This window comes from Phaenicophaeus curvirostris, chromosome 2 (assembly GCF_032191515.1).
Source record: "Phaenicophaeus curvirostris isolate KB17595 chromosome 2, BPBGC_Pcur_1.0, whole genome shotgun sequence".
Classification (NCBI taxonomy): Eukaryota; Metazoa; Chordata; class Aves; order Cuculiformes; family Cuculidae; genus Phaenicophaeus; species Phaenicophaeus curvirostris.
The window spans coordinates 68,032,992-68,049,891 of NC_091393.1; the positions used below are offsets into that span (position 1 = coordinate 68,032,992).

The following is a 16,900-nucleotide window of genomic DNA, read 5'->3' on the forward strand; positions in this document are numbered from 1 at the left end:
TAAACAAAGATTGTGAGAAAACTCAGCTTTGTTGGAAAAATTAAAAGCACTTTGAAAGGCAGGAAAAGGAATGGAAAATTGTATTCTAGTAAGCTGTGGAGGTACTGTGACTTTTTTATCCATTCATGCTTCTTAACAATTTATTTTGATGTTTTATATATATACATAGAAATATGTATGTTTAATTTTTTAAAAATCTAAGAATAAAGCATATCAGTAAATAGTGTATTCATGAACATAAAACATAGGATGAAAAGAGTCTTCCTAGATCAAGCAGTTCAGTCTTCTGTTATGTCAAGTGTACCATGTTAAATCCTTCTTTTTTAGCACTGTCTTTGGCTGAGTTCCATTTTAAAATCAGTGAGTTTTTTTGTGAGCAGAACTCCTATTGTAGTTTATCTATGTTCATCTGACTTTCATAAACATGCTTGCTTATGAAGAGAAGTATCCATGACTAGCTGACGTGCTAAGCTCTGGAAGGCAGTACTGTATGGATTCACAAATGAATATATGTGAAAGTATATATTCCTTAAATTTGATTTATTGAATACATACTCCCCTTTGTCAGCTTCAGTTTTTTATAATGAGGAGGGAAAGAAGCTAATAATGTCATAATTTACTCAATGGACCTTTCTGCTTGGGATGAACTGGGCTATAATATAAAAGTGGTCATTAATATAGTTTCTTTGTAATCCCTAAAATGAGTATGTATACCATGAACATATACATTCCTTTTTTTTTGATCAGTCATAAAAAATTAATTTCTATTGTGGTTTGCTGTGCAAAAACAGTTTAAGTCTGTAGAGCTGAGTTTTATAATCTTGTAGCAGACATATCAAGCCACTGAAATGTATCTTCTTGACACTAGTATAATTATATACTTAAATGAAATCGCAAATCCTTCTCTGTCTTTCACAAAAAGATATTTTAATTGCATTTAATTAATCACAGAACAAATATATTTTTTCTTATTGCAGTGTTCTTGACCTAAATGCATTTGAACGTCAGAACAAAGCAGAAGGCCTTGGCATGGTGACTGAAGAGGGATCAGGTATTATTGATTTAACAAAATGACCTATGAACTTCTTTTACATTTTTCAAAAGTGAGCTGAATTTGAAAGAACCCTGTAAATATGTATGTAGCGGCTGAAGCTAAAATATGATTCCTAAGAGTGGTTTATATTTAATTGGCCTACCTAAGCCCATGCTTGTCAATAGTAAATCACTAACACGTGTTGAGTTTCAGAATGTTCTCAGAGGGCTCTTATCTATCGTTCTGAAGGAGTGAAGGTGTTACATGTAAAATTGAAAACAAATTCTCGTTACAAATAGCAGTGTTTATGCATGTAAAACATTTCAGAAGTCCTTAACCAGTTTCAGCATAAAATGAAATTAAGAGTTCCCACTTGATTTCTTACACTGTCTTGGCTGAAAAACAGGCAATTTAGTTAAGCATTAAGTTAAATACTAGAGGCTGAGGGAATTATATCTGCTGTTTGTTAAAAAATATCAGCTGGGGAAGCTTTTTCTTTGGAATAATTCTTTTCTGTTTGTCTTTGGGGAAATATTACAAAATTTTGACTTTACTCCTGACTTCAAACAATGTGGCTTTCTGCTTCCTGTGTTGTCAGTTCACTGTCAATTTCTTTCTTCTGTCTGACAGTAAGTACTATTACTCCCTTACTGTGTTTGTCTGGAAACATTAGGTTCATTCTTACATGACTTAATACAGCTACCAAAGCACATTTTCTCCTCTTATCTTCAGTATAATTTATGATGCATTTTTATGTTTAAATCCTACAGTGATCTAATCTTTTAACATTTTTTTATCTTAAAAACAAGGTAAAAGAGCTTGACGGCATAATCATCATTGCAGTTGAGGGTTCATAATTCATGCCTGCAACACAGTGTATCTCATTGGCTATTGTGCCTGTAGGTCTTTTATGTGGCATATTTAAGACTGCTTGTCTTAAATCAAAAGAATGGACCATCAAATATGACTGAACAACTTCATGACTGAATCATAAATGCTGCTTTTCTGAAAGTGCTCCCACAGCTTGAATTATAGTTCCAATCCTACTGGACTTACATGAGTAAACAAAATGAAATTGAACCTCTGTGGATAAAATTTGGTTGCAGCATTGTGGATTGAGCACTGATGCAGCTATCTGGCATTTAAGGTTTTGGCTGTTGCTTTCATGTTTTACTGATGATATTCTGCATAATATTTTGGTCCTTTGGACAGCATTTATACTACTATATAATTATATTTATTATTTATAGTGTTGGATTTTTAAATGGGGTGTCAAGATACTGGCTCATTTTTCTTTTCAACACTGGCTCTATTTCAAGAAATGACAGATTTTGCATGCAAATATAAATAAATAAAAATTGCATAATTTTCTCTGCCTATGTTAAAGTAATTTTGTGCATGCTCATCTGAGGGATTTTTTTAAATTATCTAATTATTTGATCTTTCTTTTTTAGTACAGAACTAATTTTACCAAAGCCAATGCTAACTATATTTCTTATTTGTTAAAAAAATATTCTCAACTTCTTTTTCTTCCCCTGCCCTGTTTTTTTTTTCTTTGAACTAATTGTCTTGTCCTCCCTTCCTCACTCATCACTCATGAGCGGGGTAATTATTAAAAACAACAGCCTATTCTTTATTTTTCCTGCTGTTAGTTTTGTGTCGGCACTGTACAGCTCCTGAACACCATTATATTTTTCTGTAAGACACTTATTTAAGTGATTTATTTTCTATTATTATTACAGTTGTATATTCCTAAAGTCTTGGATTGTGTCAAATCTCCCCACTTTGTTCTTCCTCCCTTTCTCAGGATTTACACAGTAACTGGCACACTATATGTAAGAGCAGCAAGCTTTTTTTAAACACATTTTTCCCTCTGTTCTTGTTTATTTGTTTTCATTTCAGTGAGCCCAGTATTTGTGATGGATGAGTGCTAATAAACAAGCAAACAAACAAATAGTTACACCTAAACATGCACAAAGATTTGTGTATTTATGTTGTGTATTGAATGTGGCTTTATTGCTGCACTGATTTGTGCAAGCACAGGAAATCAGTGGTGGATCCAGTGAAGATTTGACAGTGATTACTAAGGAGAGGACTTGCCACTGGCTAGGTTTATCTAACGAAATCAGGAGTTGATAGAAGAAAGAGGTGGTGCATTGCTAACTGCAAGAAGGCAATGGTGTTTACAGGTGGTTCTTCCTTGCTCTGAAAGGTACTTAATGTGCTAAGGTTCCTGTATCTCAAAGGATCCTTACTTCAAATAAAGGAAGAGTTTGTAGGACGAATTGCAATGAGATATTCCTGTTCTCATGAGAAATGAGGATTTAAAAAAAAAAAAGTTGTGTACCATTCAGCAGAAGCAATGAGCTCAAACACAAAAAGTATCTTTTCATTAGCCAGATGTTGGGGAGAGGAGTGATATGGATTTTTGTTTGTTGTCTCAGTGGTAATTTTTTATTCGGCAGATTAACAAAATCCTACACATCCTATAGATCATGTTTTTTGAGTTTTTTTTACTGAGCAGCAGCAATGTCAAGATACAGTAATCACACTGTGTTGTGAATTTCTTAGCACAAAGGGATAATATTTATTATCAGCACCTTTTTTATGTATTAATATCCAGCTATTGAATATTCAAGGAAACAGAACAAAGCAAAGCCAAGCCAAAAAATATTGTAATTCCTAGTTTCAGGGTTACATTATTCTTGATACCATGCTACCTTCAAATCATAATAATTTTTTTATATATTATGAAGCGTACCTTTTTCAAGTAGTTTCGTTGCAAAGTAGTTTCTATAGAAACTGTACCTGATAGCATTAGGTACAACCAGTGTGTGTGTGAGGAAACTCTTGCAGTTTTGAAGTATCCTAGATTTGATGGAATACATGAGATTATGTCTGTTTGCAATCCTATGAATAACCGTCTGTAAATACTACAAAGATAGTACCAAAGATGTAAAGATGTGGAAATGTTTTCTCCCATTACTTTTTTTTTTTTTGAGGGAGATACTTACTGTATAAGTAATTAATTATTCCTCAATTAAAGATTATCTTATTGATTCCCAAGGGTGGGATGAGATATAAAATATGCACTGTAGCCTTTTTCTAATGTCATCTAAATCTGATGCAGAACCGTATAAATAAGTAGTAGTCATTGAGTTTAGTCTGTAAGCCTGAAGCTGTTCTTGCCAAAGTAGAAGGAAAACTGCTGTTGACCCTTAGAGGAATAAAGTCAACTTTTTGTCAAAGGCAGTGCTATATAGTTTCTAGTCCCATGTCAACCTTGGCAGTACATAGAAAGCCCTGTACGGACTCAACATAGATTTGAGATTTATTGCTCTATTCCAACTGTTTCTTTGTGCTGTACGCATCGTATGCTTCTTGTCCTGATATTCCTCTGACTGGTACTACCTCCTCTTTCCAAACCCTGGAACCCCCACTGGTAACAATATTGATGGTTAGTGATGGTTAGCAAATGTGTTCCTTACTTGTTTTGTGATGTACTCAATGTTGTTTCTTCTGTATGTGTTTTTTTAAATTGTTCTGTTTCCTTTTCAAAAAATGATGGTTCAAAACCAAAGACATGTAGAAGTGCTTGTTATCTTGCAATGTCTTTCATTTAACATTCATACTCTCCTGTTTTCCTGTGAGTCATGAAAATCTTGAAAGTGCAATGTTTTGCTCCTTTGGAGAGACTTGTTTTAGTTATAAAATGTAAAAAGTTTAAGATGTTAAGTTTACACTTACATTATTTCACCATCTTTGCTTTTTGACCAGGTAGCTCTGGTTTTAATATTTTAATATTGTGTCATGGCATTATTTTGTTTCTCCATGAGTTCTCAGAAGTCTTATTTTAATAAAATATAATTTTAGAATGAAATTTGTTCTGATAATAGGTGTTAAAGGACTTCCTATTAAACTGACTGGGAGTGGTACATATGCCATATAATAAATAGCTATAATAAGGGCAAACATAGGGGCTATTTTCAGCTATTAATACTGTGAAATCAATAAATATGCTTTTGTCCTTCCCCAATCTAGTCATACTTGAAGTGGATGTTAAACTCTTCATGATCCACTGTAGCCTTCGTTGGAGGGGTGTTTTCTACCTTTATATTACTGTATTTGAGTCAGTGTTTGCATTTAAGAGGGTACTTAACAGTTTTTATGAACGGAAGCTACTTATGCGTCACTAGGTGAGAAAACAAATGCTTTTCTTATTTGAATCAGGTTCTGGAGAAGTCAAAAGCATGCAGCAGTCGAAATCCAACCCAATATTGCCCAGGTCTTGTGGTAGGAGTGAATTCACTTGGGTTAACATGGGAGAGCACTGCTCTTGCTCAACAGCGCTGTTCCTTTTTAAAAGCTAAAAGCATTTATTTCTGTTATATGAAGCATCGGACAAATGTTTCTGAGTAGTCACAGCAGTCAAATCTTTTCCACTGAGGATTTAAATTAAAAAAACAAACAAGCCCAAGAATTATTAAACTTGGACACATGCACTTTCAAGAACAAAAAACACATTTATTTCATTTTTTGTTCATTCTTATTTTCATTTCCTATACATGCTAAGTCTGTTCACATATATCACAAACACAAGCCACTAGGTTTTGAAAAACTACAGACTCAATGCCTGCATGTATGTAGCCATATTATTTTACATACAGCTTGACAATGTCAGCATTTTAATATCTAAGCAAATAAATGCCAGAATATACATTGTATCGACAGAAATTAAAGCACCTGATTTCATGATAACCTAAATCGTATATGCATTGTGTGTGTTTGTATGTACGTTAGCTGTGCAAATCTTTGTGTGTATTGGCATGAATTTGTATGCAGAGCAGCAAAGGTTGTTATGTTAGATTTTATAGAAAGAAATAGATATGCATTTCAGTTCTGTAGTGGCCATAAGGTAACATCTGAAAATTAAAATTCCTGACAATACTAACATTGGTTTTAGTCAGATTTTGACCAGCTGCAGAAATTAAAAACCAAGATTATTTTAAACCTTAGTGTGGTAAAACTGTTGGAAACAGGATTTTTTGCTTCACTGTGAAATATGTAAAGATATTTCCAAAAGGAATGAACCTTTCAGCTTATGTTAAATGATATGCCTGATAACTTCTGATTTTACAGAATTTTGCAATAACTTGTATTCATTTTGTGATTTCTTTACAGTGGAGCTGATTAAAAGACCCTTCAAAACTCTTCAAATATTAAAATTGAAATTTTGTTCTAAGAATTCCTAAATTCCAGTGGGTGTACTGAAAGCCAGAAGATTACTTCATAAATAGATCTCTGTAATCATTTTAACTTTTGACTTGTTTTGCTTCTTGCTCTGAAAAATCTTACTTGAAAGGAGGGCAAGAAAATAGAGGTAGAAAAATATTAAACTGTAACTTCTTCTGCAGTCTTATTAATACAAATGGCTTTGATTCAGTGATGTCTTGGTATGCAAGAAATAAAAGGTTGGACCCTTTAAGGGGTTGATTTTTCCAACTATAATACATTAGCAATTTTCCTTGAGTTATTTTTTAAAATCATTGATATCTCAGCAGTTAAGCTGCCTATGTTGCATGTTGGAAGGTAGAGGCTCTACCAAATGTTTGGCTTTCTGAAATGCTTGCTTTTGCAAAATGTAAATATTCATCTGGATCAGCAAAGCAGGTGGCTCCAAGTGTAACTTTAAACAGAGCAGGAGTTCAGTTAAATTAATGGAAAGAAAGTGGCTAATCCTGCAGGATATACTATATTCTGGCCTTTGGCCAGTAACGTATGAAAATATCTTGCAGTGTTGAACCTGCATATAATATTGAATAAGTGCACAGGCCATCTTGCCTTCTCAGGCATATATAGTGTGTGTATACTTTAGTCAGCACTGGCAGAAATAGTCATTTATTTTTCACTGTTTAATTAGCTGTGAAACAGTTTTCAGTGTTCTGTGACTGAAAAACTATTATAGCTAGTATTTATGGAGATGGAGAAAAATATCGTGGAAAGTCATTTATAGTATTTGGCTCATTGTTCAAGGAAGAATTGCATATTGTTTGCCACTTCCATAAGAACACATCCAGAATTAGGAGGAAGAGTATTTTATTTCTCCCTATGTTACAAGAAACTATGATTGCATATACTTTAGTTATACATGCTTTTAATACCAAACATTGTCTTGATAGCAACAGGAAAAAGTGAAATTCTGTGGTTTTAAAATATTCATTTTAGTTTTCAAAAGGCTTTTGCTTCCTAATCATACAACTGTACTGAAGCTTGATACTTTAAAATTTGCAGGCTGTAGACTCCTTATTGCCATGAGTTTGAAGATGTAATTGTTCATGACTTTATGTTAAACAGTTTACAGTTTAGCTGTAATAATGAAATAATAATAATAAAATAATTTTTAAAGATTGTAACTGCAGTCATGCACCAATATAATGATATGTCAGTAATTGTTAGTGTAATTAGTATTGCTATAACTATTTTGGAAAACACTGCTTTTTTGTGCTATTCATGCACTGAAAATATTGTGATTTTGAAGTTCAGGATAAAGCCTGAAATATCTCCCTATTTAAAAAAAACTTACATTTTTATGCACTTTCCTTTCATTGTCTACAAATGACACTCAGCCACATGTTCAGATGATGTATATTCTTAAAAAGAAGGTTTTTTTGCTTCTGCTTTTGTTGCCGTACATGTTCCAAATACATTTCCAAAATTCTGAATGTGAATTTCCTTACTTTCAATAGGTGGCCTTTACTGGTTTTGAACACTTTCTATACCATTTTATTAGGTGTTCTACATTTTCTTCAGTGCTGATTGTGTTCCTGTTTGACTGGTAGTTTGTTCTTTTCAGATGTCAGTGTACAAAGTTAATTGTATGAATTGCTGTAATTGAAATAATGGTGTGTTGAGGGCTTTTAAGGGTACAGTTACCTGTGAAGAATCAAGAAAATAATTTGAAGCCTTATACATTTGGATATTAGCTATTTACCAAAAAAATTAACTGAAGGGCCTTATTTGGTAAAGCGCGTTGGCATTTTTTCTAGTTCCATCATAAATTTATTGCTTTATGATGTCAAGGGAGACAAATGTCCAACAGCCTTTTTCTGTCAGTGGCAGATGGGTGCTAAATCCTTAAATAGTTCAGCCTAAGTGATTCTTGAGAACTCGCACAGCTGTAATTTTCAGGGGTTGTTTTAGAATATTTTAAAATCTAAGAGTCTGTTTGAGGAATTATTTTCATTATTGTTCGATTAAATACCTTTCTGTCTTTTTTAAGTACCTTGTTTTGTGATGAATGGGAACTAAATTAATCCAGTCCTAGCCTTTGTATGTAATGCAGCAATTATGCGCAGCAAAATCAAACAAGAATGTAAATCATGGATTATTTCTAAAATGTTGCCAAGCTCGTGCTGCCATATTTATAAATCAGAATTTAAGTTTCATAATTTAATTTTTCTTTAACCAAATAACTATCTGCCAAACACAACTCACACGTGCTTCAGATAGATTTGCGTTATAAATTTTCTTTCCTCTTCTCTCTTTCTTAAAGTTAAACATGGAGATTTTCTTCGGGGGCTATGGGGTATTACTTGGCATCCTGTGATAATCTGTTTCCATCTGGCCTTGCTACAGGAGAAAAGGTGATGCAGGATGATGAGTTCACCTGTGACCTCTTCCGCTTCCTTCAATTGCTTTGTGAAGGACATAATTCAGGTTTGTGGGCAGGCTGCCAGTCAGCTAAACCAAGATGATGGTAACTAAAAATAAAATCTCTTTGTTGCTGAGGGTTTGGCATCCTTCATAAAATATTATAGAATGTGGAGTAGCTGGTAGACTGTGCGTTAAAAGAAAATATTTATGTGGAATTAAATTGCCAGCTTTTTTAGTCAGCTTTAACTTTATATAAAGGTAATGATTTACCAAATGCTGAGGTTTGGATCTTGACCTGTTAGGAAAGATGAATATATACAGGAAAATATACATGGTTTATAACCTCTAGTCAGTAAAGATTCAGAGGAAAAACATAACAGAAAGGTACACCTATTGTTCTTTGGCATTTGTATGCTTCCAGTGTATGTTATTAGCACTAATGTCAGTTAGAATTGTATGTGAAATTACAACATCATGCACAATAGCATTCTTGAAGTAGCATCTATTTTAAAAATAAAAAAACAAATTTAAAACATACGTGATATTAAGCAGCTTTTTTATTATTAAGTACTTTTCCCTGTGATTTCTATATCATTCTTAGGGAATAAAAAAGAAAAAAACCCATAGTTTTTGTTTAGCTGTTGGACATATATATGATTTTGTAGTCAGGAACTGTTTAATTGTGCAATTTAATTTTGCTTTTGCTTAACAAAATATATACTAAGTATAATTCTGTAGACATTGATGGGCTTGTATAAATATAAAATTAATCATAAATGGGATGAAAATAAGACCAAGTTAAAGTGCTATAGAACATAGAGTCACAGGATTGTTTAGCTTAAAAAGACCATTAAAATTATCCAGTCCAACAATAAACCCAACACTGACAAGTCCACAACTAAACCATGTCTCTAGGCACCACAATTACATGTCTTTTAAATACCTCTAGGGATGGTGACTCAACTGCTTCACTGGACAGCCTGTTCCAATGCTTGACAGCCCTTTTGGTGAAGTAGTATTTCCTAATATTTAGCCTAAAACTCCCCTGGCAAAACTATCACTTGTTTAGGAGAAGATACCAACACCTGTCTCACTACAATCTCCTTACAGAGGAAAGTAATAAGGTCTCCCCTCAGACTCCTTTTCTTCAGGCTAAACAGACTGAATCCCTAAACTGCCCCTCACGAGACTTGTGCTCCAGACCCTTCACTGGCTTTAGTGACCTTCCCTGGACGTATGCCAGCACCTCAATGTCTTATTTGTACTGAGGGGCCCAAAACTGAACATAATTTGATGTGTGTCCTCACCAGCACTGAGTACATGGGGACAATCACTTCCCTAGTCCTGACTGACACACTGTTTCTGATACAAGCCAGGATGCTCTTGGCCTTCTTGGCCTTCTGGGCACACTGATAGCTCATATTCAGCCAGCTATTGGTCGTTTTCTGCCAGGTGGCTTTCCAGCCATTCGTACACAAGCCTGTTATCATTGCATGGGGTTGTTGTGGCCGAAGTGCAGGACCCAGCACTTGGTCTTGTTGAACCCCATAGAGTTAGCCTTGGCTGATCAATCTAGACTGTCCAGGTCCCTTTGTAGACCCTTCCTTCCCTCTAACAGATCAACACATAATCAAGCGTCTGGCTTCAGAAGTTCAGTTCACTGATTTGTGATCTCAGCAATAAAATGCTGAAATTCGTAAAAATGTTTGTTGCCAAAAACAAACAAACAAAGGTAAAAAACCTCTAAAACATTCCTTTAAACTACTTTCCTAGATCATGTTATATCAGAATTAATTTGCTGGAGTAGTTTTGTAAGTCCTTAAGAACCTAAATAAATTTAAATTAAACTTTTATTTGATTTTTAGATTTTCAGAATTACCTAAGAACTCAGACTGGTAACAACACAACTGTTAACATTATCATTTCCACTGTGGATTACTTATTAAGAGTTCAGGTAGGTTAACATTTATACTAATTAAATAAATAAAAATAAGGACTTGCATCCATGCAATATTTACCATTTTTTTAAAAAGTTATTTTATTTGTTTTAATCATAAGGTGGAAGTTTGTAGGTGGAGAGCAAACCAACAAATACCATCAGCCCATTGTTGACTGAGACTACCCTGTGACTGAAAAGTGTTTTGTATCATTCAAGTTAAGCTTCAGGCAGGTTTTTCACCCATGTTCTGTCTGAACGGTGGACTGCTCTATGGTTGTTGAAGGGTTTTTTTGATTTAGCTTTCTGCTTTTGTTTTTTTCAAATTTGAATTATCTCCCTGATCTTTAAATATGAATATATTACTTTGTCACAACCCAGTAGGAATTAATGGAAAATAGGTCTAATTTGTTTCTAGGTTAGAGCATGTGTAAGACATGAAAACAGATTTTGTGATAAAGGTTAATTATTTTTACCTATTACTTTCATTTATCTGGAAGTCACTGGGCATGGTGTGCGTGGTGTAATGCCTTTTGTTATGTTTTGGTTTTTAGGGTTTTTTTTTTAACTTTTCCTTTTAGCCATTGTTTTGTTGGGTCTGCATATTCTAGGCTTTGAAAATTTTAAGTTGCTGTTGCTTTTTGTCCTTATGCAGTCTGTAGACATTGTAGGAATACAGTGTTTTTCATTCTTTTCTTACTTCGTTGAAACTTGTTTGTTTTTTAGGTTTACTGTGGCTTTTAACATGTATTTCAGATTGTTTTCCTATTGATTCTCTTGAGATGAAAATGCAGTTCTTGAAATAATACTTGAGAATTGTTGTGAGGTCATTTAAAAGCTTTCTAAGATAAATACTTCTCAGAACTAGAATACTATCTAATGTTACTTTTCTTGTCTTGATTAATAACCAATTAGATAGAGTTTGATTACATAATCTCTTTTGCTTTTTCACAACTGTTTTTCAGGAATCCATTAGTGATTTTTATTGGTATTATTCTGGGAAGGATGTTATTGATGAGCAAGGACAACGCAACTTTTCCAAAGCCATCCAAGTTGCAAAACAAGTTTTCAATACTCTTACAGAGTACATCCAGGTAAAATTGTTTGGTTGGAATTTTATGGATTTGAAAGAAAAATAATACTTTTGGCATGAAGATTTAATGTAGCTACATATAACATAAATAGAAACATAATACAGGTGCATTTATGCTTCAACATTATTTTAGTGCATTTATTTAAGTAGAAAGAGAAATTTTGAAATATGTATATAGATGTCACTACTTTTTTTTTTAAAATTTACAGTTATTAGTAAATAATTGTTCTTCAGTTGTATGCAAGATAGTAACTTTTTCATTTTGTCTTATTGTTTCTTATATGCCAGGCCTGCAGTAGTGTTACCCAGTTTAAAGTCTTCACTTTTAATCCATTATGAAACTAAGGTCAATGCAAAACATGAAAACATGGTTGCTATTTAAGCAGCAGAATATTAGATTGTATTTTCTGACAGGAATAAGGCTATTTAGCATATCAGTGCTGTGTCTGAAATACTGAAGTCACACATTAGTTTTGAGAACTGTAGATATGCATACAAGGTGGACTCTGCTATAAATGATGTTGGGATCAGTTCTGTCAAAGTAACAAAACAGCAGTTCCTCCAGGGTATGTTAAGATTTAAATGTGACTTAGTATTTAATTAATTCCTTATGTAAATAAATCAACATATTATGGTTTATTTCTGCATAGAACAGTTATATAGTTAGAGAGAAACTCAGACTGTTAGGTGTCTGTTGTCTTGTTTTCATTCAAATGAAAAAAAATTATTGTGAAAACAGTGTTTTGTAGTTCATGATGATGAATGTGATAGACTAGGACTGAATAAATATGAGTAGAGGTAGCATATATACATGTACATACATGTATTTAATGCATACTTATTTGGCAAATCCCAAGTAGCATTGTTAGCTGGTAAAGATTTTGTTTATTGTCATCTAAGGCTTTGAAACATTTTTGTATTCTTGCTTTTCAGAAAATAGAATTTTTGAAAAAATATTCTTTACTGCCATGTTCTGCAACAGCTAGAATATGCTGCAAATAAAAAAAATCAGGAGTCCGATTCTCTAATCTCTTATGCCAATTTTGCATTAACGTTCCATAAAGTTGTTCCTGATTTACAGAACTACATAGGGAAGAATCAGGTTGAAGAGTTGTACCCCTTTAGTGTTTGCAGTTTAAAGTTCCAAGCAAATACACTTTTTATGATTCTGAATTAGTAAACTGGGACTCAGCTAAAGCAGAGGCAGAACGGTTAGTAGAAATAAGGGTTGCTTGCAGTCAGTGGTGATATTAAAGAGATAATTCTATAAATGTTTAATTTTTCATAGCAGTTTCTAAGGGATAGCCCAGAGCTATGCAGTGCCGGTATATCTTCCTTCTTGTTTTGTTAAGTTTGGTTTCTTGCAAATAAACTCTAGTTTTCTTTTCTTTTTTTCTTTTTTTTTTTTTTTTTCTGGACAATAGGGTCCATGTACTGGGAATCAGCAAAGTCTGGCTCACAGCAGGCTATGGGATGCTGTGGTTGGTTTTCTTCATGTGTTTGCCCACATGCAGATGAAGCTGTCTCAGGTATCTTTTTGTTCTACTTTATCCTTAGTACACTTGTAAATGTGTTTGTGTCATTAAATAACAAAAATTTATAGGGGAAATACTAAGAAAAATGAAATCCAGAGGTGATTGATAGAATACAATAGATTTGAGGGAGTAAATTACAAAATTGTAGTGGGTATGAATAGCAGCTTGCAAGACAATTCATTTAGAAGTCTTCGTTATTTCTGGCTTGTGGTGTTTTCAATCCAGGATCTAAATAGCCGTAAAGTAACCTGAGTTTGTTGTACTAATCACTGAAATCCGGTGGTGCTCAAATATGTCTTATTAGCAGCATGATGCAGCAATGCATTGTGGAGGAAGAAATTCATTAGTTGAATTAATCTATCCAGATATACTCCAGGGTAAAATCATTGCTAAGTGAAATAGTGAACTCAATAAGTTGAATGAGGTAAAAGATGGCTAAAAGAATCACTGTCGTGTCTGTTTATGGATATACTAATGGAACTTTATTAATAAATATTTTGCTTTTTTTATTTCAACTTTTTCTTCTCCCCCAAAAATGTCAGTGACCTATAATGGAATTGCTGACTGTGAATCATTTTACGCTTAGAGCTTTGTGTGCTGCTGCTTTTATGTTTTTACAAGTCTTCACAGCTGCAAACTTGGTTACACCACCACCAAGGATATTTTGGCTGACATGAAACATTACAATGGCAACATCTGTGAGCTTGTTATTGCTTTAATTTTTTTCATCCCCTCCAGTTTTCACTTTGTCTTTATTAAATTGCTGTCCTCTAAACAGATGATCATGTAAATGTTTGATCCTGCAGATATACTGTGAGGAATCAAGAAATTAAATGTATTTTCACTGTTTTGCCAGCTTTGACACTGCCAGTTTCTTAATTTTTAGATCATATTTTTTCAAGGTGAAAAATATATGCACATATATAAATGTCAAAGAAGTCAATAGATATCTTATTATATACATTGTGTTCATTATTTAGGATTCCAGTCAAATTGAATTACTGAAGGAATTAATGGATCTTCAGAAGGATATGGTTGTCATGTTGCTGTCTATGTTGGAAGGTAGTCAAAATTTAATTTGAAATGGTGTTTCACAGTTGTTCTAGCAATGTTTTGCCTTTGATTTTCTTCATGCGAGAAATAATGCTCTATAGTTTTGGGGGTTTTTAATTTTCATGTGTCAATTCTGAGAAGAGCTGTTAGGTCTTGAAGTGAATGAGAGATTTATATTGTGTAATTGGTGTAGTTTTTGTTAAGTCTGTTTGTCAGAATTGTGTAAAACCCAGCTCTAGTGGAAGTTTTCCTTTGTTTTCATGAAGTTGGCTTCTCTTTTCTTAGGCAAAATGCTTTTTTACAATTGCAGCTGGAATGCTGATTTTTAGGAACCAAATCATTTATTGGTCATTTTATTAACATGTTTATTATATTGCATTTATTTTGGTATTGATCTTAGCCACGATGAATGGACTTTGATTTGCCTAGTGCCTAGGTTCAAGGGCTTTTATAGCTAGTACCTGAAATCATGATTCCTCAGAGAATGTAACCATTGTCAAGAAAGACCACTATATCTTTAGCTCCGTTATGGTATTGTATTAGTGCTTCCAATACTAGGCTTGCCAGACATACACACAGATGATTCAAAGTTTGGAGTTTCCTTTTTGCTTCTTACATGTATCCTATCACATTTATTTTCTTGAGAGAACTTGGAGGGCAGTAAATACAGCATAGATTGTGTACAATGCAGTGTAGCCAGCATTGCTGCTTCTACTACTACTGCTTTGCTCATAGCAGTTCACTGAGAAGTGAATTCTTAGTATTGTAGACTGTACTTCATGAGTAGCCTACTGAGCTACTGCTCCTCCTAGCTAATATGACACTAGTCATGTCTATGTTCCACTAAAGTAAAATTCCAAGTATGCTGCCTTACGTTTAATACTATGTTAAATGTAACAGATGTCTCTCTGTAGGGCTTGTTAGGTATTCCTTTCTTTAGTCATTTATGGTTTGCCAAAACTTAGGGTAGTGTTATTAGTAAAAGATTTCTGATTTTACAGCTGGCTTTTACAGATATCTTTCTCATCGGAGTGTTAGCCAATAGGTTATCATTTTTACTGTTTGATTATTTCATTAGTGATTATATACACCTTTATTTGCCAAAACTCTTGCTGTCATTAGTATCTCTAACTTCATTTCATCATGTCTAGGTAATGTTGTGAATGGAACTATTGGCAAGCAGATGGTCGATATGCTTGTTGAATCGTCCAACAATGTGGAGATGATTCTGAAGTTTTTTGATATGTTCTTGAAATTGAAGGATTTGACTTCCTCTGATGCATTCAAAGAATATGACCCTGATGGTAAAGGGATAATTTCAAAGAGGGATTTTCACAAGGCAATGGAAAGCCATAAACATTACACCCAGTCTGAAACTGAGTTTTTGCTATCATGTGCTGAGACGGATGAGAATGAGACTCTAGACTATGAGGAGTTTGTTAAACGATTCCACGAACCTGCCAAAGACATTGGTTTCAATGTTGCTGTTCTCCTGACCAATCTGTCAGAACACATGCCCCATGACAGCCGCTTGCAAACTTTTCTTGAACTGTCAGAGAGTGTGCTGAATTACTTTCAACCTTTCCTTGGACGCATTGAAATCATGGGCAGTGCGAAGCGCATTGAGCGAGTTTATTTTGAAATAAGTGAGTCAAGTCGGACTCAGTGGGAGAAACCTCAGGTGAAAGAGTCAAAGAGACAATTTATTTTTGATGTTGTAAATGAAGGTGGGGAGAAAGAAAAGATGGAGCTTTTTGTTAATTTCTGTGAGGATACCATCTTTGAAATGCAACTGGCTGCCCAGATCTCTGAGTCAGATCTGAATGAAAGGTCAGCAAATAAAGAGGAGAATGAGAAGGATAAGCCCGAGGAACAGGATCCTAGAATGGGTTTCTTCTCTCTTGTAACCATGAAGTCAGCACTGGTAGCTCTTAAGTATAATTTAATGACTCTTATGAAAATGCTCAGCATGAAAAGCCTAAAGAAACAGATGAAAAAAGTGAAGAAAATGACCATGAAGGACATGGTCATGGCTTTGTTTTCTTCCTATTGGAGCATTTTGATGGGCTTACTACATTTTGCTTGTAGCGTCGTCCGAGGCTTCTTCCGCATCATCTGCAGTTTGCTGCTTGGAGGAAGCCTGGTAGAAGGAGCAAAGAAAATCAAGGTGGCTGAATTATTAGCTAATATGCCAGATCCCACTCAGGATGAAGTGCGTGGGGAAGGAGAAGAGGGGGAAAGGAAGCCAACAGAAGCTGCATTGCCTACAGAAGACTTGACAGATCTGAGAACTTTATCAGATGAGAGTGATCTACTCTCAGATATATTTGGGTTGGATTTGAAACGAGAAGGTGGACAGTATAAATTGATCCCTCACAATCCAAATGCTGGTTTGAGTGATTTACTGAGCACTCCCTCCTTAGCTCCAATGCCTGAGGTGCAGGAAAAAATCCAGGTAACTGTATCTTCTATTTCTGCTGTATGTTTCTCTTTTTCATATGTTAGGTATAGTCTCGAAACAAACCTTTCATCTACGTTTTCTGGGTTTCGTGACATGTTTTTCAAGGAATTTTTTTATAATAATTACTGGTGTTTGC

General features: G+C 34.2%; 1 protein-coding gene across 5 annotated transcripts in view; it reads left to right on the forward strand.

Moving 5' to 3' along the window:
* Nucleotides 1-16,900, forward strand: part of RYR2 (ryanodine receptor 2) — a 370,828-nt gene that overhangs the window by 332,273 nt on the left and 21,655 nt on the right. For all 5 annotated transcript variants that reach the window (XM_069852347.1, XM_069852349.1, XM_069852348.1 and 2 more), the window contains 7 exons: nt 978-1,051; nt 8,669-8,749; nt 10,552-10,640; nt 11,588-11,716; nt 13,140-13,244; nt 14,231-14,312; nt 15,455-16,758. In XM_069852347.1, coding sequence (XP_069708448.1) covers nt 978-1,051; nt 8,669-8,749; nt 10,552-10,640; nt 11,588-11,716; nt 13,140-13,244; nt 14,231-14,312; nt 15,455-16,758 — 1,864 coding nt within the window. The remainder of the gene's footprint in view (nt 1-977; nt 1,052-8,668; nt 8,750-10,551; nt 10,641-11,587; nt 11,717-13,139; nt 13,245-14,230; nt 14,313-15,454; nt 16,759-16,900) is intronic.